The 27,652-nt window shown below is 42.0% G+C and overlaps 1 protein-coding gene across 4 annotated transcripts in view; it reads right to left on the minus strand.

The window, feature by feature from the left end:
• Grk5 (G protein-coupled receptor kinase 5) overlaps window positions 1-27,652 on the minus strand; it is a 270,216-nt gene that overhangs the window by 97,992 nt on the left and 144,572 nt on the right. For all 4 annotated transcript variants that reach the window (XM_057777195.1, XM_057777194.1, XM_057777196.1 and 1 more), the window contains one exon: window positions 12,728-12,805. In XM_057777195.1, coding sequence (XP_057633178.1) covers window positions 12,728-12,805 — 78 coding nt within the window. The remainder of the gene's footprint in view (window positions 1-12,727; window positions 12,806-27,652) is intronic.

Consider the following 27,652-nt stretch of genomic DNA (forward strand, 5'->3'; position numbering starts at 1 on the left):
GTACTACTAGGATCAGTGTCCTGCCCGCCCAAGACAGCTGGAGCAGGGATACCCAAAATGGAATTCTAGGTAGGAAACGCACAGAGAAGAAAGGAGGGCAGAAGAAGAGGTGGCCATATGGGCATCAAAGGGATGTCCAATTTTCTGACCTGAAAGGTCACAAGAAAGGAAAAAAGCCCTAAGGAACCTGCTTCATCTTGCTATGAGAAGCTGAAATGAAACAAAGCTGTAGACAAAGACAATTCTGTTTCCAGGAAAAACTGTTCAGGAGTCAGAGGTATATCTGAATGAAGAACAATTTGTGCAGGAAGACTTTTACAAGAGAAAATGATAAAGATGCACTGCAAGTGGCACAGAAGTCCAGACTTAGGGACAGGGGAGTCCAATCAGCATGGGCAAGCTAAAGACAATAGCCCCAGGCCACGTTGAGACTTGATCATTCTTAGTGCCCTGTCACTCTAGCTACACCCAGGAAACTGATTCAGGGGACAATTTTGCTGTGTGTTAAATTCTGAGGAGCCCAAACATTGAAGAGCCCAGACTCTATATTTAGGCAGAATAAAAGGCTACATCCCAGCCTCACTCTTAATCTGTCACTCTTCTACTTTTACCAATATACTTTCTTAATCGTTTTTAGTGTACAGTTCAGTGATGTTGAGTTCACTTTTTCAATCATCTTTTCCGAAAACGTTTTGTCACCCTAAACACAAACTATACCCATTAAGTGGACACTCCACATCCTTTCTGGAAAACCTGGATCTAATTTCTGTAAGTCTGCCTATCCTGAGCTGGTCAGATAGTTCAGGAGTTAAGGGCACCTGTTACCAAGCCTACAAGTTAAGTTCAATCCCTGGGACCCACATGGTAAAAGCAGTGAACTGACTCCCATGGGTTGTCCTCTGACCTCTACATGTATACTGTGGCAAGCGTACACACACACACACACACACACACACACACACACACACACACTGGTACCTTTCACTTAGTTCAAGGTTTTTGAGCTTCATCCATGCTGTAGTATGTATCAGAATTTGGTGGAATTAAATATGCCACTATACGTATATGGTGTATTTTATCTATTTATTTATATGTTGATGGACACTTGGATTCTAGTCCAATTGTAAATAATGCAATCTGGACATTTGCAGACACATATTTGAGTCCCTGCTTAGTTTCCCCTTCTTCATTATTACTAAACAATGTGGTTTAGGGTAAAATGGAGATAACTGTTGTTTTTCATTGAGGATTATACGGAAACTGGAATGAGCTAAAAGCATAAAGTCCCACGTACTGTACAGTAATTAATGCTTCTCCTTCCCACCTCCAACATGAAAACCCACTTTTGGTAAGAGAGAATAAATTCAACATGTAGATGAGGATGGGATGGCACCAGCTGCCTACTCCAGGAAGCTCCAGCACTACACATGACACAGCATCTAGACACTTACTGACCACAAAAGAACAGTCTGCAGGGAATCTGGGCCCAGATGCAGACCACCTATGGTGAAAGACGAAAACAAAGTCAAGCAGTGCACTTTTGATGTTATTTATGCATGTTTCTTGCCCAGGGTCTTACAAAGTTCTGCAAGGGTGATTCTAGTCTCCTCTTTCAAGCTATGTGACCAGTCCTTCTCTGGGCCTGTTTCTTCATGTAGGAAATAAACAATCTGATTTAGATCAGTAATTTTCAACTGGGTTAAGTGGAACCCTAACTATTCTTACAGTCAGATCCTAAGGAGTGAGAAAGATCTTCTTTGTCTGCCTGTACACTGGAAAACAGGAGGAAGTAGCCTACTTGGCACTTGTATAGAAAGTGACTTCAAAAGTCCCACCCTCAAGCTTTCTTTCCAATTCTTTTCTGCCCTCAATTCTCCTCACAGTACTGTGGCAAGAAGCTGAAAAGCCAGGCATATGGTTGCACCACCCTTCCACCCCAGCCTGCCACTTGGAGAGACCCCTTATTAAGGCAAAGGTAGACTCTGAACTCAACACATTCGTTGACAACAGGGTGAAGATACATTCCTGTTTCTGGGAGATAGGAATCAATAATCTCAGTGGAAGAGAAAAGCCAGATTCAGGGTATAGAGTTCATGGTCTATGAAGAAGGTTGGAGAAAGTACTTTTGTAGGGATAATTCCCATGCTCTTGGTTGCCCTGGAGACCACAGGTTGGCTAGATGGTGTGATAGCTAATCTTACAGGTCAACTTGACTAGACTTAAGAAATCTATAGGAAAATCTACCTCTGAATGAATGTTTTTTTGAGTGTTTTTCCAATAACTGGACCATAAGGGTTCTGACCTAAGGACTCATCAATTGATAGACCCAATATTCAAACAGATTACCCAGGAGATGTGGTTACTGTGGGAGGTAAGGCCTAGTTAGACAAAGTTGGATAGTAGGAGTACCTTTTTATAAGTCATAAATTTTCCTGGTCCCTTCCTGTTGCTTCCTGTCCATGATGATGTAAAGGGAAGAGCCACATACTTACACCACCACAATGCTCTTGTCCAAACACTGTAAAACAGCGAGCCAAAATAAATCCTTCCTTCATCAAGTTGGGTTTTTTGCTTTTGTTGTTGTTGTTGTTTAACCAGAAATTGGTCACAGCAACAGGAAAAATATCCAATACAAACGGGTTGGTCAATTCTACACTACCTATATCAGAAAGTCACCTGGTTCAGGGATCCTTGTTCCAGGCCACACTATCTTCATTACCATCAAGCCAGCATCCCATAATGCATCACTAGCTAGGAAGAATAGAGCATTTCCAAAGATAATTAATGGTCTTAGGAGAACTAGGGTGACAAATAACACCGAGGCACTCAGAAAAGTTTATCCTGTTCAATTCTTCTTCAAGTCCTATCAAGAAAATCTCAGCAGTGTGCTAGTATATCATTAGCTCACCTCTGACATACTAATCACCATATAGTGAGAAAGGTTCATCATGTCCAGAGCATTACTCTCTAGTTATCCCTACATACATACTGGTTTACCTTGCAGCTCACTTCGTTTTAGTTAAAACATGATTTGACTCAAAAGAAAAATGCTGATCACTGTAATTGTGGTCTGCAAATATGATATCTATGATGATATTGAGTCCAGGCCTGCACTCGCTCTCTTCAATTCCATACTCAGATGAGCAAACTAAGGTGCTGTTGTTTGAATCTGAAATGTCCTCAATAGGCTTAACATTTTTAATGCTTGTTTTGTATCTTGTGAATATTTTGAAAGTTGTGGGAGCATTAGAGAGTAGAGCCTAGATGTAAAAAGTAGGTCATAAGTGCCTTGAAGGTTATACCCATGCCCTGATACCAGCCTGCACTCCCTGTTTCTTGGTATTCCACCACATAAGGAGTTTCCTATTAACATTAGCTGTCAACTTGACACAGCTTAGAAATACCTTTAAAAAGGTTTCCGTTGATCAACTGTCATTATCAGATTGGTCCACAACCTTGTCTGTGAGGGACTATCTTGACTGTTAATTGATGTAGAAGGACCTGCCCACTTATGGGTGGCACCATTCCTGGAGCAAATGATTCTGGATTGTATAAGGAAGCTACCTGAGCATGAGCCTAAGTAAACAAAAGAGAAAGCACAGCATGCAGTATTCCTCCATGGTTTTAGCTTCAGAGTTCTGCTTGAGTTCCTACCAACTTCCCTCAGTGATGAACTGTGACCTCAAAGTATAAACCAAAACAAACAAACAAAAGCAAAACAAACAAAACAAAAACCCTTTCCTTTCTTAAGTTGCTTTTGGTCAGAGTGTTCTATCAAAGAAACAGAGAAGAGATCAGAGCACACCTCAAGATTCTGCTACCAAGAGACTTGGCTCTAGAGGGGATCCCAGGTGTCCACGGGGATGTCCCCAGCTAGGTCCTTGGGCAGCAGAGCAGAGGGTGCCTGAACTGGCCTTGCCCCACTATCACACTGATGAGTATCTCGAATATTACAACAGAATCTTCTTCGGCAACGGATGGAGATAGAGACAGAGACCCTCATCAGAGCAATGGACTGAGCTTCCAAGGTCCAGTTGAAGAGCAGAAGGAGGGAGAAGATGAGCAAGGAAGTCTGAACTACGAGGGGTTGGTCCACCCACTGAGACAGTGTACCTGTTCTAATGGGAGCTCACCAAATCCAGCTGGACCAGGACTGAATAAGCATGTGATCAAACCGGACTCTCTGAATGTGGCTGACAATGGGGGCTGACTGAGAAGCCATTGATAAAGGCACTGGGACTTGTTTCTACTGCACACTGGCTTTTTGGGACTCTAGTCTATTTGAATGCAAAGCTTCCTAGGCTTGGAATTAGGGGGAAGGCCTTGGACTTCCCACAGGGCAGGGTTCCCTGCCCTCTCTTCAGAAGGGAGGGGGAGGGAGTAGGGTGAATGGGGGAGCGGAAGGGGAATGGGAGGAGGGGAGGAAGTGTAAATTTTTGAATGGAAAAACAATTAATTAAAAAAAAAAAGATTCTGCCACCATAGATGGAGCTGCTTTGTCACGTCTTTCCTACTGTGATGAACTTTGAAACTCCCTAAAACCAGGAGCTAAGGTAAACCTTTCCCTCTGAAGTTGTTTCTCCCAGGCACTTGATCACAGTGATGTTAAAGTTACTGATACAGGCTCCATGGATGCTTGCAGGACTAGAAGTTAGCAGGACTGGTCTTCTATGTGGTCCTGACAAGGAGTGAAGCCAGGTGACTGCCCTGAGGCCAGAGCTGAGAACCAGCCTGCTAGCCTTTGCTCAACATCCTGGTGCTGCTGTCTGGGTCAGAAAAACCTACCACTGAGAGGGTACAATAGGCAAGAGAGGGGTCAAGAAATTGAGAAACAAATTAGGAATTATTATTTCTTTTCATACAACCCCTTTTCTTTTTCAACGGTGGCTGCTTTCCCAGAGAGCTAAACATACATTAGGGATTAATTTCTTTTGTGCAAAAGTAGGCTGATAGATCTACCATAATAGCAACAAACTTCCGTTTTACCCTGTCATTTTTAAAACTTATTTTAAAAAAAAAACCTTTTTCCCTCATTTTACAAATCAATTCCAGTTTCCACTCCATCCCCTCTCCTTCCCTCCCTCCACCTAACCTCCCATTCATTCCTCAGAGAGGGCAAGGATTTCCATGGGAAGTCACCCCAAGTATAGCACATTGCTCTGAGTCAGGACCAAGGCCCTCCCTACAATATCTAGACTGAGCAAGGTATTCCTTCAAAGAGAATAGGTTCAATAAAGTCAGCACAAGCAGTAGGGATAAATCTTGGTCTCACTGCCAGTGGCCCCACAGTTTACCCCAGCCACACAACTGTCACCCACATTCAGAGGACCTAGTTTGGTCCTTTGTTGGTTCCCCCACTGTCAGGTTGGAGTCGTTGAGCTTCATTAGCTCAGGTAAGCTGTTTCAGCAGGTATCCCCGTCATGGTCCTGACCCCGTTGCTCATATTACCATTCCTCCCTCTCTTCAACTGGACTTTGGAATCTCAGTCCAGTGCTCCACTGTGGATCTCTGTGTCACATCAGTTGCTGGATGAAAGTTCTGTGATGACATTTAAGATAGTCATCAATTCTGACTACAGGGAAAAATCAGTTCAGGCACTCTCTCCACAACTGTCTTAGCTGGGGTCATCCTTGTAGTACCAGGTTTCTTTCTAGCCCCACAATGGCTCCCTCAATCAAGATATCTCTTTCCTTGTTCTCCTTCTTTGTCCTTTCCCCATCTAGACCATACCATTCCCTCAAGTTCTTTTCCCCTTTCCTCTTTTCCTCTCCTCCCCCTTCTGTCCTTCCTTCTCTCCACACCCCCATGCTCCCAAATTTCTCAGGAGATCTTGACTATTTCCCCATCCCATGGAGACCCATTTATATTTCTCTTAGGGTTCTCCTTGTTACCTAGCTTCTCTGGGGGTCTTGGATTACAGGCTAGTTATCCTTTGATTTACATCTAATATTCACTCATGAATTAGTACATATCATGCTTGTCTTCCTGGATGTGCGTTACCTCATTCAGGATGGGTTTTTTTTTCTAGTTCTATCCATTTGCATGCAAATTTCAAGATGTCAATGTTTTTGCCACTGAGTAGTACTCCATCGTGTAAATGTATCACATTTTCTTTAACCATTCTTTAGTTGAGGGGCAATTAGGTTGTTTCCAGGTTCTGAGTATTACGAATAATGCTTTTATGAACATAGTTGAGCAAATGTCCTTATAGTATGATTGCTCATCCTTTGGATATATGCCCAAGATTGTTATTGCTGGATCTTAAGGTACATTGATTCTCAATTTTCTGAGAAACCACCATACTGATTTTCAAAGTGGCTGTACAAGTTTGTACTCCCACCAGCAATGGAGGAGTATTCTTTCTCCTTACTCTGCATCCTTTCCAGCATAAGCTATCATTGGTGTCCCTGATTCTAGCCATTGTGACTGGTGTAATCTTGGGATAATACTAACCAAAGAAGGGAAATACCTATACGACAAGAACTTTAAATCTTTGAAGAAAGAAATTGAAGAAAATATCAGAAAATGGAAAGATCTTCCATGCTCTTGGATAGGTAGAATCACCATAATAAAATTGGCAATCCTACCAAAAGAAATCTACAGACTCAATGCAATCCCCATCAAAATCCTAACACAATTTTTCACAAAAAATTCTTGAAAAAACAATATTCAACTTCATATGGAAAAACAAAAAGTCCAGGATAGCCAAAACAATAATGTACAATAAAAGAATGTCCAGAGTCATCACCATCCCTGATTCAAGCTCGGCTACAGAGCTACAGGAATAAAAACAGCTTGGTATTGGCATAAAAACAGAGAGGTTGACCAAGGAAATCAAATCGAAGACCTGGATATTAATCCACACACCTATGAACACCTGATTTTTGACAAAGAAGCTAAAATTATACAATGGAATAAAGAAAGCATCTTCAACAAATGGTGCTGGCATAACTGGATGTCAGCATGTAGAAGAATACAAATAGACTCAAGTCCAAATGGATCAAAGACCTCAACATAAATCCAACCACACTGAACCTCATAGAAGAGAAGGTAGCCTTCAACACATGGGCAGAGGAGACTACTTCCTAAATATAACACCAGTAGCGCAGATACTGAGAGCAACAATAAATAAATGGGACCTCTGAAACTGAGAAGCTTCTGTAAAGCAAAGGACACAGTCAATAAGACAAAAAAGCAGCCTACTGAATGGGAAAAGATCTTCACCAACCCCACATCAGACAGAGGACTGATCTCCAAAATATATAAAGAACTCAAGACACTAGACATGAAAATACCAAATAAGCCAATTAAAAATGGGATACAGACCTAAACAGAGAATTCTCAACAGAAGAATATCAAATGGCCAAAAGACACTGAAGGAAATGTTCAACATCCTTAGCCATAAGGGAAATGCAAATCAAAACGACTCTGTCATTGTTTATAGAAACAAAGAGACAACCCTATGTCTGCAGAGGGCAGGGAGAACAATATCCTGCCTGAGGTCCTTTGGTCCAAAAATAAACTCCAAATACTGCCTGGGCTGGGTATTCTTGCCATCCCACAGAGGAACTACAGTGACTCTGTCAAATCTGCTGATCCCACCTGTCTACCCTTCCTGTCTAGGAAGAACCCCATGCAGGGCTTGCTTGAGTTACTGCTCTGACTTCCCTCAGTGATAAACTGTGATCTGGTAGTGTAAGCCAAACAAACCCTTTCCTCTTGTAAGATGCTTTGGTCAATGATTTTGTGTGTGTGTTTGTGTGTGTTGGGAGGTTGGGGCAGGGGGCATCAATGCACCAGCACTGAGCTTCATATGGATCCACTTAAACTTTCTAGCAAAATTAGATCTAAAGTGGGAACTACCTGTCAGGCCTTAGTCATTAAGATTCAAATAATGAAGAACCAGCACAATGGTTCATGAGCCCAAATAAAATGAGCCACAGCAAAATGCCCTACAGATAGCACTGCTGAGGCAAGTCACTCAACAGCCCCTTCTGAACTAGCTTCTCTTCCCAAACCTCAGCTGCCTGGCCTGTAAAGTGGATGCACAACTACCCTCTTAGAGAGTTAATGGGAAGATCCACATATCTTTAAGAAATCATGACAGCGGAGTGTTGTACTCCGAAGGATCTAAAGGCTATCACAGAACACAACAGAAGGATGTTCATGCAGAATGGTTATGAAGGGTCAGGCTTGGTCCTGACCTTTTTCTGACAGACATCAAGGTTTTGGTTCTCCAGAGGAAGAGTGGCTCATGATACATCATGTACACCAGGATTTGTTCTTTTTGTTTCTGTACACACCCTGTTCCCAAAGGAACAGAGGACTTCTTAGAAAGACACTTACGGCAAGGCAAGCACAAGTCATTTGAAAATAAGTAACAGAAATGAAGTATAAAATTCATCAAAAAATTGTAAATGTCTCAAATAATACCATCAAGAAAGTGAAAAGATGAGATCCACAATGGAGAAAATAGTTGCAAATCATATATTTGAGAAATGACTTGTATCTAGAATTCTTGTATACAAAGAATTCTTGTAAATCAACAGACTTAACAACTATCTTTAAAAATGGGCAGAGGATTTGAATAGACCTTTTTCAAAGAAAATATGCAGATGACCAATAAGCACAGGAAAAGATGAAACACTATCAGTGACTAGGGAAATGCAAATCAAAATTGTACCAAGAAACTAACTCATACCACCAAGGTTGATAAAATAAAGACAGAAAACTGAGGGCTGAGAAAATGGCTCAGGGGGTAAAGTACTCACTGCATGAGCATGAGGACCTGCACTCAGATACCTAGGACCCACATAAAATCTGAATGTGATGGTGTACCTACAACTCCAACACCGAAGAAGCAGAAAAAGGTAGCTCGCAGAATCTGTTGGCCAGCAAGTATAGCCAAAACAGTGAACTCCAGGTACAAGGAGAGGCTCTGTCTCTAAAAATAAGGTTAAGAACAATAGGGGAAGATACCTAAAAATCAACCTTTGGATTCCACGCGTGCATACACATGTGAAAGTACCCACACAAATGTTCTCACTAGCTCTCTCTGCTCATTTGTGTTCATTCTCTCCTTCCTCTCTTCTCCTCTCTCTCCTCACTCTCTCTTTCCTCTCTCTGTCTCTCTGTCTGTCTGTCTCTCTCTCTCTGTCTCTCTCTCACACACATACACAGATACACAGAGTGAAAAGGGGGAATGAAAAAAGGGAGAAAGATAAAGATGTAGATAAATCAGAACTTTCAGGTGATGGTTATAAGGTCTAATGTAATTTATTTTATATATATGAGTGTTGTTCCTGCAATGTATGCATGTGTACCACTTATGTGCTTGGTGCTCATAGAGGTCCACGAAAAATTCTTTTCCTTTTTCTTCTTTTGCACCAGGTTTTCTCCTCCTCCTTTCAGATCTGCTTTGGCAACATGCCCTCCTAGAAACTCCCCTGGTTCATTGGCTGGACTGTCAGTTTCTTGGGACTCACTTTCCTACCATGGACTTTAACACTGCTGTCATCATAAACATTCAATTGATTTTCATCTGGGCTCTAGAACATTTTACCCAGTATTGACTTGTATCATCCAGCTTATCATTCAATTGAGCTCCTGAGACCCCCACCTTGAGGCACAGAAGGCCCAGCAAAAAGGTAGGGTACTCAGAGCAATGGACTGGCCAGTGGCAAAGGAGGTCTTGGACAGTGCAAGGCATGAGAACCAGGCAAAGGCAGACACAAGGGTAGCAGAGATGAAGCAGAGAGTGGTACATTCTTCAAACAGCAGGGACAAAGACCAACAGGGCCTGCACATCAAGGTGGGCCTGGAAAGTCGTAGGGCTGGAGCTAGTATGAATGCAGAAAAGTAACAGGGAAAAGTAAGTTAGTCCAAAATGTGTGACCATGACAGCCCTTGGATAAGTCTTCTTGCCTGTAGCCCAAGAGTGACAATAGGTCATAAAATGGGAAAGTTGGTAAACAAAGTTTAGAAAACACTTTATCAACAGGTAAACAGGTTTCCTCATTTCAGGCCTTCTCAGAGCTTTTGATAAGTTCCCATGATGGGTGAATCATTACCCATGAGAGATATGCAATGTAACACTTTCTACACGGTATTGATCACAGGGTCTCTGAAGTCAGTTGTGGGTGAGGGGGAGATGGTACTTGATGTGCATCCTGAAGAAAGGCCTATGATGAGGATAATTTAATTTGGGTGCATTGTCTCTGGAGCTTCCGTGAAGCCATCAGCGTCTAGTTCAGGCCCTCACCCAGTCCTTTGCTTCCCCTGTACCTGGGCCTCTGCATTGCTGAGAAGTGAAGCAGGCTTTTGAGAAAGTTCCTCCAGGAAAAGCTAATAAGCAGTTCAAAATTTATTGTAGGAAAACACTCAACCCAGGGGATGGCCTCCCCCAAGCCCCTGGACTGCAGCAGATGGTGTGGTTTAAATTTCAGAAATTGAGGAGTACTTAGGAAAAAAAATGTTGGCAGGCACCAAGGCACTTATAAAACCATTTGAGCTGATGAGGGAATCCAGGCCTCATGCCTCTAGAAGATGTGACAACATGAACAGAGGTGAGGAACCTGAAGACTAAGATGAGGGTCTTCTGACAGAGGCTCTGGACTGGAGAAAAAGAAGGGGCAGCAAAGAGAGAGAGGGGAGCAGGCCCAGTGCTTTCTGACACCCTACACTGAGACAGACACAGAAACGCTCTACTTCCACCAGATGATTGGGTGTGGGGAGTACTGAATGGGAGGAATAGTAAATGGTGCTTCTTGGGAAAGATCCAGAATTCCTGAATCACAAAGATTAGGATCAAGTCCTGGCCTTGCTACTTTCTAGCTGTGTGACCTGGGATGCGACAGCTGGCAACTCTCCCTTTCTTCAGCTATAGGGTGGAATATCTATAGTAATATAAAAATATTATAAAAAGGACTCTGAGTTAGTGCTTGATACAGCAAGTGAACAGTACTTGTCAGCTGCCATTGTTTTGGGCAAACACATGTAGGTGGCAGCTTCACTGGTGGTACAGATGAAGAGTAGGACCAGACCTAGTACACTTGTGGTAGGAAGGTGGTAAAGACTCCATGGGCGGCAGCATGAGTTCTAAGGTCTGCAGGCCCTGGCTGCCTGTATGTGTGCATACTAGGATTTCGGTCAGGGAGCTGTTGTCACCATCATCCCTCGGCATACTTCCTCCCCTTAGGAACACTGCCTCTAGACGTGAATCATCTATTCACATTTAGAGTGCTTGCTGTGCTTTACATGGAAGCTAGACGAGAAATGCAGTCACCTTCAGCTGCTTCATATGTCATGACTGTGAGTCAAGAGGATGAGCCACTTGCATGTTGGCATTGATAGCATGCTATACAATGGCTCACAGATGAAGGAAGTAGCCATATTGTTGACCAGAGCAAGCTGGGCAGTTTTTGCTTTGAGAGATATTTTACCAGCATTAATTCTGCTAGTTTTATAAAGAATTAGCGATGTCTGCAGGTCCCATAAACAGAAGTGTGTGGCTAGGATGGAAGTAGAGTGAGGAAGAGCCAGGGCAGAAGAAAGAAAACAAGATCTGTAAAATGTCAGAGGCGGCCACTCAGTAGGTATGTGGAGTAGCAGAATGATACGAGTCACACATTTGGCTATGACACTGACCTCGGCACGGAAAGGACATGCCATGCCAACTGTAGTCATTGATGAACATGCGTGCTTGAGAACAAGTACTAAGTATTGGGAGAGAATGGGGGCAGGGACTTTGTCCTGCAAATGTGGTGATCTGATCTATCATTAACTTGGGACATTAATGGAGAAACTGTGCCCAATGTCTACTGGACTGAACAAGACAATCATTGGCCCTAAGGGGTAAGGAGCTGTTCTCAAAGACACCACACTTGACCAAAAGGGAGGCTACTTTTCAAAAAGGAAATCTAAAATTGGTTATAATTGCACATGTCTATAATCTTACCAAATAGGATGCTGAGGCAGGAAGATTAAATATTTGAGGGGCTGGTGAGGTGGCTCAGTGTGTAAAGTCACTTGCCACCATGACTGGATGACCTGGGTTTGAGCTGCAGGTCCCACATGGTGGAATTTCACTGACTCATGAACTTCTCCTCTAATCTCTGTGCATGTCATGGCATACGTGTGCATGCATGCATGTGTGCACATGCACACACAAAATGCAAATTTAAAAAATGTTTGAGGTTAGACTACACATTGAGTTCTTGGCCAGCATGAAATAGTGAGATTTTGTCTCGAAAAAGAAAAAAGCGGTGGTAGAGGTTTTTAGGGCGCGGAGTAGATGTTTCTGGGGTTCACTCAGCTAAAGCAGCTTAACCAAATAGGTAGAACAGCTATGACCAGACCATTAAATGGGTCAAGACAATGTCCCACATCACCACCAGCTCACCAAATGAGTTTCTTACAGGACCATGGGTGAGGGTATCTTTCCTTCCCCCAGCTGTGTGTTTCAAACCCCAATTTTGGTGAGACTCACCTTCCTGTCTAAATCTGTGGGCAGTGGGCAGTAAGAGGACCCTTACATGAAACCAGATTTCCTACCCTATGCCAGGTCTATCCTGGACCACCCCCTTCTGAATCTATGTGGCTGAGGCATGATCTGGGTGGAGATGGAAACCGACCAGAGGCAGCCACCCTTCCTGTGTGTCAGGGTTGCATACATTCCTAGACAGAGCTCCCCAGTCCTCCCAATGAGAAGTCTGGGAGGACTCTTACCTTTGGAGTGAGATACTTGGTCATTATTTCCTTCCCCTTCTCTCCAAGTTTTTCATCTGGAGTAACTTCATACTCTGCCTAAAACAAAAGGAAAACAGAATTACTAATAGTTTTGCTACTGAAGCTGGAATAATTATGGTGCCTCTAACCTCTTGATCAGGAACCACGTGACCAATCCCCTCTTTCTACAGAATAGGTAACTGTAGCACACAGAGAGAGGAAGGCCTGGACAGGGAGCTCAAAGTACAATTTAAAAAAAAAAAAAAAAAAAAAAAAAAAAAAACACTCTACCCTCCATGGTTATTGATCCAGTCAACCATGAACTGAAACCTCTGAAACTGTGAGTCCAATAGATTTCTGCCACAAAATTGATTTTTCTAATAGAAAATAAAAATAGAAGTTTGACAAAGAAGAAACACAGTGATTTTTCTAGATGTTCTTACCAGAACCTTAAAAGGAACAGGCAATAGGACAAGGGAACAATAACTGTTATTTATTTATTTTTAAGGGAAAATGGGTTTACAACCTTAAGAATATAGTATAGCAGTTCTCAACCTGTGGGAAATTTACATTAAGGGCTTTCTTTTGATTTTTGAAACAGGGTTTCACTGTGCATCCCTGGTTGTCCTGGAAATCACTCTGTAGACTAGGCTGGTCTCAAATTCAGAGATCTGCCTGCCTCTGCTTCCCAAGTGTTGGGATTAAAGGTGTGTGTCACCACCACCTGGCCACATTACAATTCTTAATAGTAGGAAAAATATAGTTATGAAGTAGCAGGAAAACATGTTTATGGTTGGAGGTTACCACATGAGAAACTTTATTAAACGGTCTCAGCCTTAGGAAGACTGAGAACCACTGGTATAGTCCATCATAGTGGGAAGGCCATGGTAGAGTTCATGGTGGCAGGAATGGGGACCCAGCCTTGTCACATTTTGTTAGATAAGGAAGTAGAACACTCAGGCGGAAAATAGGTTTGGGCTGTAACATGTAAGGCTTGCCACTAGAGCAACATGTCAGCCATGGGGCCTAACTGCTATGTCCCAAAGGTTCTATAGCAACCACAAACAGAATCACTATTCTAGGGACTAAGTGTTCAAACACAGGAGACAGTGGAAATATTTGACACCCAAACCAAGACATTCTGTCCTTGGCCCCCATAGGTTCACAGTTATCTCATAATGCAAAATCTATCAAACCCAACTTTAGTTTTTATGGTTCCGAAAATGTTTAAAAGTCCAAAATCTTTTCTGAGACCCCTGAAACCAAAAACATACTCTCAGTTGTGATTCCTATAAAAAATTAAAAAGTTACATTCTTCTAATATATAGTGGTAGAATAAGCATTCCCATTCCAAAAGAACTGGAGAAAAGCAAGCCTGAACCAAAGCAAGAACGAAATACAGCACAGCAAACAGCAAATCCTGTAGTTTCATGCCCAGCATCTAGGGTTTGTGGTGACAATATATGAGCTCCAACTTGGCCAGTACCACCCCTATAGTCCTGTCAACTACAATACATATGAATTCCCTGCAGGGACTGTGAACTGTCAGACATTTCTTGGTCTCATTAGCTTTTTCCTGGAAGCTTAGTACAAGCCTCCAGGACACTGTAACTCTTGCATTCAGGTTGCCTGTGAAGTTAGCACTATGTGGATGGTGCTATCAGGTTCTATGGCTAGCTCAAGATGTATCCAGGACCCCTTTTATTTCAGCTGCATTGGGTCTCTGAATGTCTGCTCAGATACTCTTGGAAAGCACAGTAAATTGCCTTTGAAATATTAGTCTCAGGCACCCCCCTCCACATACACAAGCACCCCCACATTCTGCTTTCAAATCAATTTCCATTTTTATGACCTGAGCCTTCTGTGACTAAGGTCTTATCCTCAAGACCCCTGTCCTATTGTTCCTGTGCTCCATGATGCTAATCTCTCTAGCAATTAAACCTAATTTTATTCTTGGCTTTTTCTGTGCCTTCCCTGTCTACAATTTAAGTATGCCCACATTCTTTTCTTCACAAAATTCAACATTTTTCCTATCTTTCTGTTCTACTTTTTGCTGTGGAATAATGAATGCTCTTGTACCTTGTAAAGATTTGTCACTCGTATGGGTTTAATAAAACACTGATTAGCCAATAGCCAAGCAGGAAATATAGGTGAGGTGACCAGACTAGGAGAATTCTGGGACGAGAAAAGCCAGACACAGTTGCCACTCAAACACAGAGGAAGCAAGATGAGAATGCTGCACAAAAGGTACCAAGCAATATGGCTAAACAAAGACAAGAATTAAGGGTTAATTTAAGATGCAAAAGCTAAAGAAAAATATGCCTGAGTCATTGGCCAGTGTTGCAATTAATATAGTTTCTGTGTAATGCTGGGTGTCCGGGAAATGAAAGTGCAATCTCCGTTAGCAACTTTTTGCTCAGAATTTTTTCTATAAATTAAACGAAAAGGAGAGAGCAAAAACCAGGCCACAGTCCAACTACACTGTCATGAAATTTCTCTCACTAAACATATTAGTCCATTACTTTAGGATTTAATCTCAGACATACGTAAAATATAGCCAGATCCTTTGTAATATGAGTGACCTCTAGCCCAATTTCCTAGAGAATTTGTTTCTCTCTGATACCTCCTGGGCCTAGCCTTTACTATCTACATCTTTACCAGCATTTGAATCTTCTGAACTCCCACCAGAATGGCCCATTAAGCTCTACTTACAAAACTCTAGCCTGCAGCTCTAAACGTTTCCACGTTCCTTCTGTCAACCAGTTCTGAAGGCCTACAAACCTCATGATTAGGTCTATCACAGTAAAAAATCCACTTTCTTAGTACTATTTTTTTTGTTTTAATTACTTTATATGTTGCTGTGACAAAATTCAGAAGCAAATTAAGAAATGAAGAATCTATTCTAGCTTAGAGTTTTAAAGAATACTTTTCATTGTGGTAGGGAAGGCACAGAGAAGTTCATGGCAGGAAGAGTATGACATCACATCTTGACAGATCAGGAACCAGGGAGGCAGAGGGTGCCATTCTACACTCCTCAGTAGTGGAAAGCCACTAGCCCAGAGTCATGAAGTCAGAGGCGACATGGCTGGGGCTCTGACTTCCATACCCAGAACTCTTCCTTGGTATCATGAAGAAACTTAGGACTCCAGGTCACTGAACAATCCAGAAAATTTCAAGTTCTAAAGAAATCAGAAAATCAAAGTTTTACATTTTCCTTGAGCCAAGAAGGGCTCCTTCACTCATCCAATGCACTTGCTAAATGGATGAAAGGTCTCATGTGTAACAAGAAGCTTGAGTGAGTTTGCCTTTCTCATTTAGACAAAGCAACTAATTGCAGATGGGGTATAACCACTTCAAAACCTACACCTGAGTATTTGTCAGCCTCAACACCAAAGTACAGACCAAAAAGGCGTAGGAAATGACCAATGCACACAGGTCTGCACTCTTCCAAGCATTAAATGATATAGTAGATACTAGGCCCTCCTTGCCAAATTGAAGGCAGCTCACAGCTCAGGATCTAAGTTCTGGTTCCCTTATGCCTGCCAAAAGACCCTCCTGGAAATAAAAACAAACAAACAAACAAAAACAAAAACAAAAAAAAGGTCAGGAAGCCTGTGGAAGGGCCACAGAGGGAGCAGTACATTTTTATCCAAATCAAGTAAGTTCCCTTGCCTTGATGCCCCTCTTCTAATAAAAAAGAGCCAAGAGTCACAACACTCCAATGTATAAACACAGAACCTATGACCATATGGGCTAAGGCGTGGTTTTTCTAGAGGATATGCAACCTTTTGTTTTATAGGCTACAACTGAGGTTCAGAGAAACAAAGAACTTGCCCAACTTCACACGGCCAACAGCAACAACATAAGAACTGTCCCAGTAGGCCCTGATTCCCACTGTGCCATTGGAGCACAGCATATTTCTCCTACAATCAAATCCTCCTCACTAGCAAAAGGAGACTTGGACTACTGAAACTTTCATGGTGTCTTGCTTTGATTGATGAATTTTTTAGATGATTTAAGGAGAGGAGGTAATTCTTTCTTCTTAATTCTTCCTGTTGATTTATTTCCCTATATTCCCCACAATCCTCCCTAAAGTTCAGATGGGTACACACATGTAAAGAGAGAGAGAGAGAGAGAGAGAGAGAGAGAGAGAGAGATTTCACTTGGAGCACTGATGACAGACTTGCCCAACATGCAGGAATAATTGTCCCCAATATACAGAGGAAAACACTGAGGTTCCAAGCTTCACATATTACAGAGTGGTTGCAACAAAGCTTCAACACTAAAGCCAACCCCCCCTTTCCAGGGGGAGCAAAGAAGCACCCAGTATCCTGTGTTACTGGAAGCCTCACCCTGTGGTCTGGCACATGGACATAGCCAGACTGCTTTATAGGGCCAGGACCCTGGGCAAATGACTGACCACCATTTGTGGTAACTCAATCCCACTCTGAACACTGAATTTGTTCTGTCCCAAAATACATCTATAAAGGCAGATTTATTTAACCAGACGGAGGTCTGGGGCTCACTGATCAGGCTCAGTGACCAGCTGAAAATATTATTGCTCTGGGTTCTAAAATCCATGTTTAAAAAAAAAGAAAATAACATCACATTCAGGTCAGCTGTCTCCCAGCTGAGGCCAGATGGATGCAAACTTCACCAGAAGGCAGCTGGGAGCACTTGGGGACAGGCCTTCCCACTCCTGGATCAAAAGACCTTTTTTTTTGACGAGACTGTCAGGCCACCACCACTTGAGAAGCATTAGTTTTAGGAGGCAGAAAACCAACAGAAAGATGCCAGCTGGTTTTTCCACACTGATTAAGTCACCTAGAGTGACAGGCCTTGTCTCCAGAATGATCCAACGAGGGCTGGAGCTCGTGGGGATGAGTACTGAGAGGCCACTGAGAGAAGGAAGGTGCCATGACGGATGATCACATGACACAAGACTGGGACCAGCCCAGAAACAACCTCTCTGCCAATATCCCTGTCCAGTAGTGAGGAAAAGTTCTAATCAGTTTATACCATGCTCATACCAGAAAATGGAAGCAGCAATAGAAGTTTGTGCCAAGAGCCTGGAAATTTCCAAAAATGGCAGGCAGATGATGACTTCAAAGAAGAGAAATAGCTATGCGCTGTGGTATAAACTCATAATTCCAGCACTTGGAGGTTGAGGCGGGGAATCTCAAGTCAGCCAAGTCTCAATAGGAAGACCCTATTTCATAATTCTAAAAGACAAGAAAGGAAAACCTAATGCAAGGAATGTCCATCTGAAGATGACACCTTCCCACCAGAGTGGCTAGTAGGCCACATCCCCTACCACAACAGAAGAGGTTCTAACCATCTTCTTTCCTGTCCACCCGAGTCCTTCCCACTGCTCATAAACACAGTGTCCTGGGAGGCTATTTGTCCTTTCAGATTCACTCCAGGTAAAAATAAGGCAGGCAGTATTTGTGATTAATAAGAGACGAAGGATGGCCTTGGGGAGCAGGTGCTACCTTGTCACAAGGAGAAAATGCTCTACTGAGTTCAGCCAACAAAGGGTTAGTCATCTATCTGTACCGCAAGAGAGCACCAACACCACTGGTCACCCAGCTAATAAACCTGCTAAGACTGCTTCATCAATCTCAGATTCATCAATCTCAGAAAACGCTGGGAAAACAGGTCCTAGCAGGAAAAGCCCCTTTCCCTCAGATGATTTTTTTTTTTTTTTAGGACCATGTTCAAAGGAACCATTCTGGATCAAGAGTAGCATGCAAGCTGGATATGGTGGCATATACCATTAATTCTAGCATTTGAGGCACAGAGGCAGATGGATCTCTATGAGTTTGAGGCCATCCTGGTCTACAAACTGAGCTACAAACCAGCCAAGGCTATACAACTGAGATCTTGGCTTTAAGGGGAAAAAAAGTTTACACTAGTTTCTGCTTCACCTCAGCAGACTTACTGTCTAGCACTGGCAGAAATATGAAGTCAGAAATGTCAAGAAACTTTGCTATCTCCGGCTTCCATAATTATTGATATGGTCAGCTATTCCAAAGCCTGTGATGCAGGTCTGTACCACGCCTGGGCGGCAGTGCTACTCCAAGCAGACCCTTTTGGAGAAACCGCAAAATCCACCCACACTGGTCCTGGTTATTTGCATGTGCTGACTACAGAGACTGCTCCTCCAAGCCCTTTCCACCCAGTAGAGGGGGAGGACAGTGTGACGATAAAGTAGCTTTTTCAACTCCCTTCCACTTTGGCAACTCAGTTCCCAGACTTTCTTCTGAAGACCGAGCTCTCACAGATCAGCCTATTTTTAGTGCCTTCCCTCATCCTAGCATGTCAGAACATGGGGACAGTATAAGGGAAACACATCAGCTAATCTCCTCACCTGTGTTAACTTTATAAACTTCCCTGCTATGAAAAACATTCACACTTCAAATAAGTGTCCACTTCCTGGGAGGACCCAGGTGATAGCCTGCAGCATGCTGCAGGGGGTAGGGCCCAACCTGGCTCACTTTCTGCACTACAGCTACAACGATGAGCCACTACATGAGGAACACCCTCGGAGGTGCAGGGTTAGATAGATCTGGCCTACTCCAAAAGCTGTACCTGCCTGTCATATGTCCCTCACTGAACAGCCCAACCAGGCCCCTGTGTCAGAGGTTCACTGTGTCATCTTGGCACAGCATATGAGATGGTATCATTGAGAGAAAGGAAGAACAGGCCCCTATCTTTGTGAGGGTATAGACTAAAACTACCAAGAATGATCTTTGGACCTTAGCCTGTGAGTAATGTCTGAGCTACAGTTTCCCCTCCCTCTACTCCTCCCTGTTCCTCCCCACTTCACCTCCCCTCTGGATCCACTCCCTTTCTGTCTCCCATTAGAAAAGAACAGGCTCCTATAAGATAACAATCAAGGGGCTGGAGAGATGGCTCAATGGTTAAGAGCACTGACTGCTCTTCCAGAAGACCCGGGTTCAATTCCCAGCACCCACATGGCAGCTCACAACTGTCTGAAGATCCAGTTGCAGGGGATCTGATACCTTCACACCAATGCACATAAAATAAAGTTAAATAAACCATTAAAAAAAAAGATAACAATCAAACATGACAAAATAAAATATAGAAGATAAAGAAAAAAACATCACATCAAGGCTGGACAAGGCAATCCAGGAGAAGAAAAAGCCTCGAGAGCAGGCACAAGAATCAGAGACCTACTCTAATATGTTGGTTCCTAGTCTTAACAGCTCTCTGAACTTATAGTTGGTGCTGCTTACTTCTTTAGGCATTTTCTTATTTGCTGATAGTTGATCTTTTCTTAACCCAGAAAGGTAAGCTCCCATGTGGTAAAGTGTTGTGGAATATTATTTTAACTGTATAAAGGTATGTTATATTTGTTTCTGCTGCTTCTATTAATGATGCAAAGACATGTTACATTTGTTTGATTAAATAAAATTAACCTGGAGTCTGAGTCAACCAGCTGACAGGAAATGGTAAGGAATAACAAAATGTAGTGAAGGTCTTTAGTGGGGGCAGAGCAGAAGGAAGGCTCTTTTTTAGGGAGACACAAGCAAGAAAAGGAGGTTAGCTGTTTGCTATTCAGCCTCTCTGAGCTAGTGGAATTTCACCTCACCTTTGAATCCTGAGTCTAAAGAAGGATAGAGATTTAGCAGTGGCTGAGGGAACAGAATTCCTCCTGCCTGGCTGCAGCCCCATGTGGCCAAACTGCTGCTGGTAGCTGCAGAGTTGCAATTGCCAGTTGGGACAGTAGTTTCTTAACGTTCAGCCACTGTAGTGAACACAAAACAACAGTAAAGAACTTGCTTTTTTCATTCATTGTGCATCTCCCAACTGGAGAAAACAGCCTCACTCATAGGAAATATCTGATAAATACATGCCAAGCAAACCTGGCTCAGTATCCACCAACCTTCCCTCACACCCCAAGAAGAGACTAGCAAACATTCCTACCTCCTCTATCCAGTCAAAATGAAAGAAAAAAATAACAATTTCACATGAGAAGTTATGTTGACACTAGAAAACTCAACAAAGTCCTTAAATATAAAAGATGGGTCCAGAGGCTAATTATGACAACAGGTGGCAATGAAAGGGACTTGCTAATTCCCAACTAAAAGTACAAAGGCATCAGATCAGCCTCTCTAAGTTGGTGCTCTGTCAAGGTGTATATAGAGCATTTGACTTGTTAATGCAAGAGACAGACTCTCATTTCCTTTCTAATAAACAGCTCTGGATACTGGCACTGTAAGAAGGGAAGGACTGCACAAGCAGAAACTGGGCATCCATTAAGTTTTATTTTTTCCCTTTTTGTGGACTAGATACACCTAACATAGTACATGGCTGGAAAATTCCACCAGCTCCTCAGTTCAGCCTGATCCTGCTCTGCCTCACCAACTCTTCAGACAGGTCTCAAGGCTGCTGCCACCTCATCTTTTCCAGATGGGGAGCAGCCCTGGTCCTGCACTCGCAAACTATGGTCATCACTGCTGCTCCAGCTGCCTCTATCTGCTGGGCAAAGCTGTTTAGTGACAATTTCTGGTTTTCCATTCCCAGCCCAAGCATTTCTCATGAGCCCCAGATCTAGATACTTATCTTCATATGTATGTCTTATTAAAGGCTCGGACTATGTAAAGAAACTCTTGATCTTCTCTCAGCACGAGTTCCCCATGGCCTTAGTCTTGCTTCATTCTCCCAGTTGCTTGGAAGCTGGCTAATACTGTCAATTTGACATGATTTATAATCATGAAAGAGATAAGCATGACCATGAAGAGCAATCTAGATGAGGTTCACTGAAGTGAGAAGACTTTCCCTAATATGAATGGCTCCACTCATGTCCTCCAACTATGGAAGGAAGGAAGAAAGGAAGGAAGGAAGGAGGGAGGGAGGGAGGGAGGGAGGGAGGGAGGGAGGGAGGGAGGGAGGGAGGGAGGGAGGGAGGGAGGGAGGGAGAGACAGACAGACAGACAGAGAGAGAGAGACAGAGAGAGAGAGAGAGAGAGAGAGAGAGAGAGATACGGCTCAGAGGTTAGGAGCACTGGCTGCTATTCCAGAGTACCTGAGTTCAGTTCTCTGAAGGCGCAAGTCATAAACAATCCCACACCAGTTTGGAATTGTGATTAATAGGGTGGTATTTATTTAAAAGGGAATAAACTTACAAATCACCGTCCCAGACAACAGCCCTCTACGCACGCAATTAGGAAGAAGTCTAGTCGCCGGAACCGGAGCAGGAAGTAAAGAGAGAGAGGAGGGAAGTGGCCGCTTTTTTTAAAGGGAAAGATACCACGCCCCAATGGGCTGGTATCTTGGTGGCTATTGGCTGGAGGAGCGGAAGGACCTCCCGCAACACCTCCCCCTTTTATTTAAGTAAGAGAGTTCTAAACCTACTATGAAATTATATACAATAAGTACAAATATCCTATTCTAACTAGCTTAGGTCTTATATAATAAATAGCTTGGCTAAGTTATGAGTCGAAAGTAACTACATTTATATAGTCTTCAACCCCATCGAAGATCTGAGAAGGGAAATAATGTTACCTGAGTAATTAGGAAGTGCAATCAAACAACTTCTAAAACATGCAACAAATCACAGAGACAACTAGCTACCTGGGCAATCACCCAAGGTCACGTTTGCAGCGTTGAAGCAACCAACTTTGGCTAAGGCCTAACATAACCGACACACCATTTTCAAAGGCAAGAAACTTGTCAAAACTATCTTACCCTGTCTTGGCAGGATATGACAGTCCTGTTTTTTCCATTCACAGATACTCTGTATTTCTGTCAGTGGTTGAGGTATGGGCATTTCTTTACCCAAAGGCCAGTTCAGCCAAGAAGAAAGGCTCCGGGTGGAGTGTCTTTGGTGCTCAACATTCTCTCGGGAATAGAGCGGTGTTGCCAGGAGCAATTGTGTCTCACTACCACAAAACTCTGAGTTAGATTAAAGGCCATTTTCTACAGCTCTTTGAAGAGGTTGAAGATTATCTATCTATACTGAGTATAATCTCTATGTATCTAAAGAACCTGATTAGTCTAATTATAAATGACAAACTTAGAATACTATTGATCTATATAATTCTCAATACCTATCTAACTTAAAGACTAAGACAATAAATAACTGTGAAACAAATGAGGACAATGACCTCCAAATATAAGCAATGTACAAATATACATTGCAGTATGGTAAATATATATCAATACACAAGCAATATGTAAATATCTTAATCAGAGGTAGAAATGTACACTGCAATATGGTAAATATATACAATATATATCAATACAATATATGTCAATACATAAAAAATGTTTTTAAACAGAGGTAGAAACATGCATGCATACAATAGTCAATATAATTTCACTTTGTATCAATATATAAGAATCGATACCAATACATTTGTCTCAAAACAATAACTCACGAGTACCAACAAGTACCAATCTATTATCCCTCTTTTTTTTTTTTTTTTTTTTTTTCAAATGATCCCTGAGCTTATTATAAAATTCCTTCCCCAACCCTCAACCATATACCAATTTATAATCAACCCCTAAATGATGTCCCTAAACCCAAGGGCAAACTTTACTGGGAGAGGGGACGTCGTCCTCTAGAGTTACTTCCAGCTGTCATGGGGGCGACGTTCTTTCTGGGGGATCCTGTGAAAGTAAAATGATGGTTAAATTTCAAGATCGATGTCTTTTAAAATTTCAAATAGTCTCTGAGTATTTTGTGCAGGTCTGGCCAGAATGTTGTAAAGATGTGCACCATTTCAGCTAACCAAGTTGGAACTGTCTTGTGCAGCTGGTATCCAAAACAGGTCTTGTAGTAGCGCTATCAGTATCATGACGTCATATCAACCAGGTGGAGTCGTTGTTATGGGGCCCCATCTTCTTCCTGGAAAACAACTTATTCAGTTTTCTTAATAGTTCCTATTGGGCAAGTATTTTTCCATCTGTCAGTATCCAAACATCAAGGATCCCTTGAATTTTTCAAAGATGAGTGTTTTCCTGTGGAGATAAGAACAGAACCCTGCCCCCATTCTATATGTTTTTCTTACCACCTGTAGGAATATCATCATTGTGGATGAGTTGTCATTTCTCCTTTCCAAGAGGTTTCTCCTCTTCAAATCGAAACTTTATTAATTTTGATGGTATCCACAATTTTTCTTCTCCTGTGGAAACAAGAGCAAAACCCCTTCCCCAACGTAGCACATCTCCTGGCTTCCATTGAGAGGTCAGCACATCTTTGAAATAAATTGGTTGATTTAGTTCAGCAGACTTTTCCATTATCCAATGTCTTTCTGCTGCTGTCGTTCCTTTCTCGTTAGCGTTAAGAAAATTCAAGGTCAATAAAGCATTATGTAATCTATTTCTGGGGGTATTTTCGGTCCCTTTCTGTTTGTTAAGCATATCCTTTATAGTACGATTTGATCTTTCTATAACTGCCTGACCTGTGGGATTATGTGGTATACCTGTAATGTGTTTTATATTATAATAAGCAAAAAAGCGTTTCATTTTCTTAGATACATATGCTGGACCATTGTCTGTCTTTATTTGTGCAGGTATTCCCATGATGGCCATAACTTCCAATAGATGTGTGATTACTGAATCAGCCTTTTCTGAGCTCAGGGCAGTAGCCCATTGAAAACCTGAATACGTGTCTATGGTGTGGTGTACATATTTTAATTTACCAAATTCCATAAAGTGGAACACATCCATCTGCCAGATTTCATTTCTCTTAGTACCCTTTGGGTTACTCCCTGCAGGCAACGGTGTTTGATTATAGAAGGAACAAGTAGGACATCTCTTTATAATGTCCTTAGCTTGTTGCCATGTAATGGAGAATTCTTTCTTTAGGCCTTTACTATTGACATGATGCTTCTTATGAAATTCTGAGGCCTGTAACACGCTTCCAATCAATAATTGATCAATCTCATCGTTGCCTTGTGCTAGAGGACCAGGCAGACCTGTATGGGACCGGATGTGTGTTATGTACATCGGACAAAGCCTGTTCCTGATTATGTCTTGTACCTGGATAAACAATGAAGTCAACTCTGTGTCATCTGGTATAAATTCAGCAGTTTCAATATGCAAGATAACTCTTTCTGCATATTGTGAATCTGTAACTATATTAAGAGGTTCTTTAAAATCCCTTAGCACCATAAGAATGGCATATAATTCTGCCTTCTGGACAGAATTATAAGGGCTTTGTTCCACCTTACTCAATTCATCTGACTTATAACCTGCTTTCCCTGATTTATTTGCATCAGTATAGAATGTACGGGCTCCAGTTATTGGAGCATCACGTACAATTCTAGGAAGAATCCAAGAAGTTCTCTTTATTAGGTTAAGTCTACCACTTTTGGGATAGTTGCTATTAATTTCTCCCAAAAAATTAGCACAAGCTCTTTGCCATGGTTCATTGTCTTCCCATAACTTTTTTATTTCTTCAGTAGTAAAAGGGACTATAATTTCTGCTGGGTCTATACCTGCTAGTTGACGAAGTCTCAGTTTACCCTTTATAATTAATTCAGAGACTTTTTCCACATAAGTTTTTAATTTTTTACTTGGTTTATTAGGTATAAATATCCACTCTAAAATAATATCTTCCCTCTGCATTAGAATCCCTGTAGGAGAAATTCTGGAAGGCAATATGACTAGGATGCAGCTAAGATTTGGGTTCACCCTATCCACATGTGCCTCCTGTAATTTTTCCTCAATCATTGTCAGTTCCTTTTCTGCTTCAGCTGTCAGTTTTCTTGGACTATTCAAATCTTTATCACCATCTAAGGTTTTGTTTAAATGAACTATTAGATCAGGTGTTATCCCAACAGCTGGTCGTAGACTGGAAATGTCTCCTAACAATCTTTGGAAATCATTAAGAGTCTTTAACCTGTCTCGCCTAATTTGTGCCTTTTGCGTTTTAATTTTCTCTAACCCTATTCTGTAACCTAGGTAATTAATAGAATTTCCTCTTTGAATCTTTTCAGGGGCGATTTGTAATCCCCACCTAGGCAAGACTTTCTTTACTTCTTCAAACATCCTTTCTAAAGTATCTTTATTTGAATCAGATAACAAGATGTCATCCATGTAATGGTAAATTATGGACTTGGGGAATTGTTTACGAATTATTTCCAATGGCTTACTTACAAAATATTGGCACAATGTAGGACTATTGAGCATACCCTGTGGGAGGACAGTCCATTGATATCTCCTATTAGGCTGAGAATTATTATAAGTAGGCACTGTGAAGGCAAATTTTTCTCTATCCTTTTCTTGTAACGGTATGGTGAAAAAACAATCTTTCAAATCAATAACTATAAGAGGCCATCCTTTTGGTAATAGAGAAGGCAAAGGAATTCCAGATTGTAGTGGGCCCATAGGTTGAATTACCTTGTTGACAGCTCTTAAATCTGTCACCATTCTCCATTTACCGGATTTCTTTTTTACAACAAACACAGGAGAATTCCAAGGGCTGGTTGATTCTTCAATATGTTGAGCATCTAGTTGCTCTTGCACCAGCTGTTCCAATGCCTGTAATTTATCTTCAGCTAGAGGCCACTGTTTGATCCATATTGGCTTCTCAGTTAGCCATTTTAAAGGTAGGGCTGTTGGTACCTCTAAAGGTTTGGTATTTGCTGTATGTTCTTGTACAGCCTGAATGGCTGGTGACCTTTTCCCATAATATCTCATCATGTCCTTCCCAGAATTATGAGTTCCTGGAACTACAGGAATGTTAATCTGGGTATTCCATTGCTGTAGCAGGTCGCGGCCCCATAAATTTATTGCGATATTGGCAATATATGGCCTTAGTCTTCCTATTTGCCCTTCAGGCCCTATGCATTCAACCCATCTTGTGCTTTGTTTTACACGAGATAGGGTTCCAATTCCCAGAAACTGAACATCTACCTCTTGAAGAGGCCAATTCGGATGCCAAGATTCTGGGGTAATGATACTTACATCCGCACCTGTGTCCAATAAGCCTTCAATAAAAGTGCCATTTATACAGACTCTTAGCTTTGGTCTTTGATCATTAATAGAAGTCTGCCAAAATATACGTTTACTCTGTCCTACTGGGTTTTTTGACTCATCCTCCATGCGTAATTCATCATTTAGACCAGTAATATTTTTTACAGCAGAAATTGGAGCTTTTAATTTTCTTGGTGAGGCACGTTCTCTACTGTGACTGGGAATGACTGGGCCACTGTTGGCTTGGGGGCCTGCGAGAGGCCCCTCAAGGAGTTTCCCGACTGTATCGGGTTGCCTTGTCTGTCTGTTGTTGACCTGCATTCGTTGGACCAGTGTCGGCCTTTACCACATCTCCTACATATACCTGAAGGCCGAGGTCTCCTATTTTTGTCATTCCCAGAAGGGATATTATTCCTAGAAATCCTTTGCCTGCAATCCCTTTTCAGATGTCCTAATTTACCACAATTAAAACACCTGGCAGTTTGATGTCTCCTCATTGCTTTGGAAATCGCTTCTCCTACCCAAGATTCATCATTATAGCTAAACGTCTCGACATTCATTGTATGCTGAATCCATTCATCCATAGGTGCTGATCTAAACTTTAAAGGCCCAATTATCTTTTTGCATTCTATGTTTGCATTCTCAAAAGCTAGAGATTCAAGAAGTAGTCGTCTAGCTTCTGGGTCTGTTACCCCTATGTCCAGAGCCTTAATTAATCTTTGCAAAAAGTCAATAAAGGGTTCTCTCTGTCCCTGCCTAATTCTGGTATATGATTCAACCCTTTTTGCTGGATCTTGTAGCCTATTCCAAGCATTTAAAGCTGCTTGGTGACATAAACACAGTACTTCATCATCATAAAGAGCTTGGACCTGTGGGTCAGCATATTCTCCTACACCAAGAATTTGATCTTGGGAAACCTCCACACCTTTTGCTCTTCCTTGCTGTTCCATATGTTTGGATTCTTCTCTGAAATAG

This window comes from Chionomys nivalis, chromosome 8 (genome assembly GCF_950005125.1).
Source record: "Chionomys nivalis chromosome 8, mChiNiv1.1, whole genome shotgun sequence".
NCBI lineage: Eukaryota > Metazoa > Chordata > Mammalia > Rodentia > Cricetidae > Chionomys > Chionomys nivalis.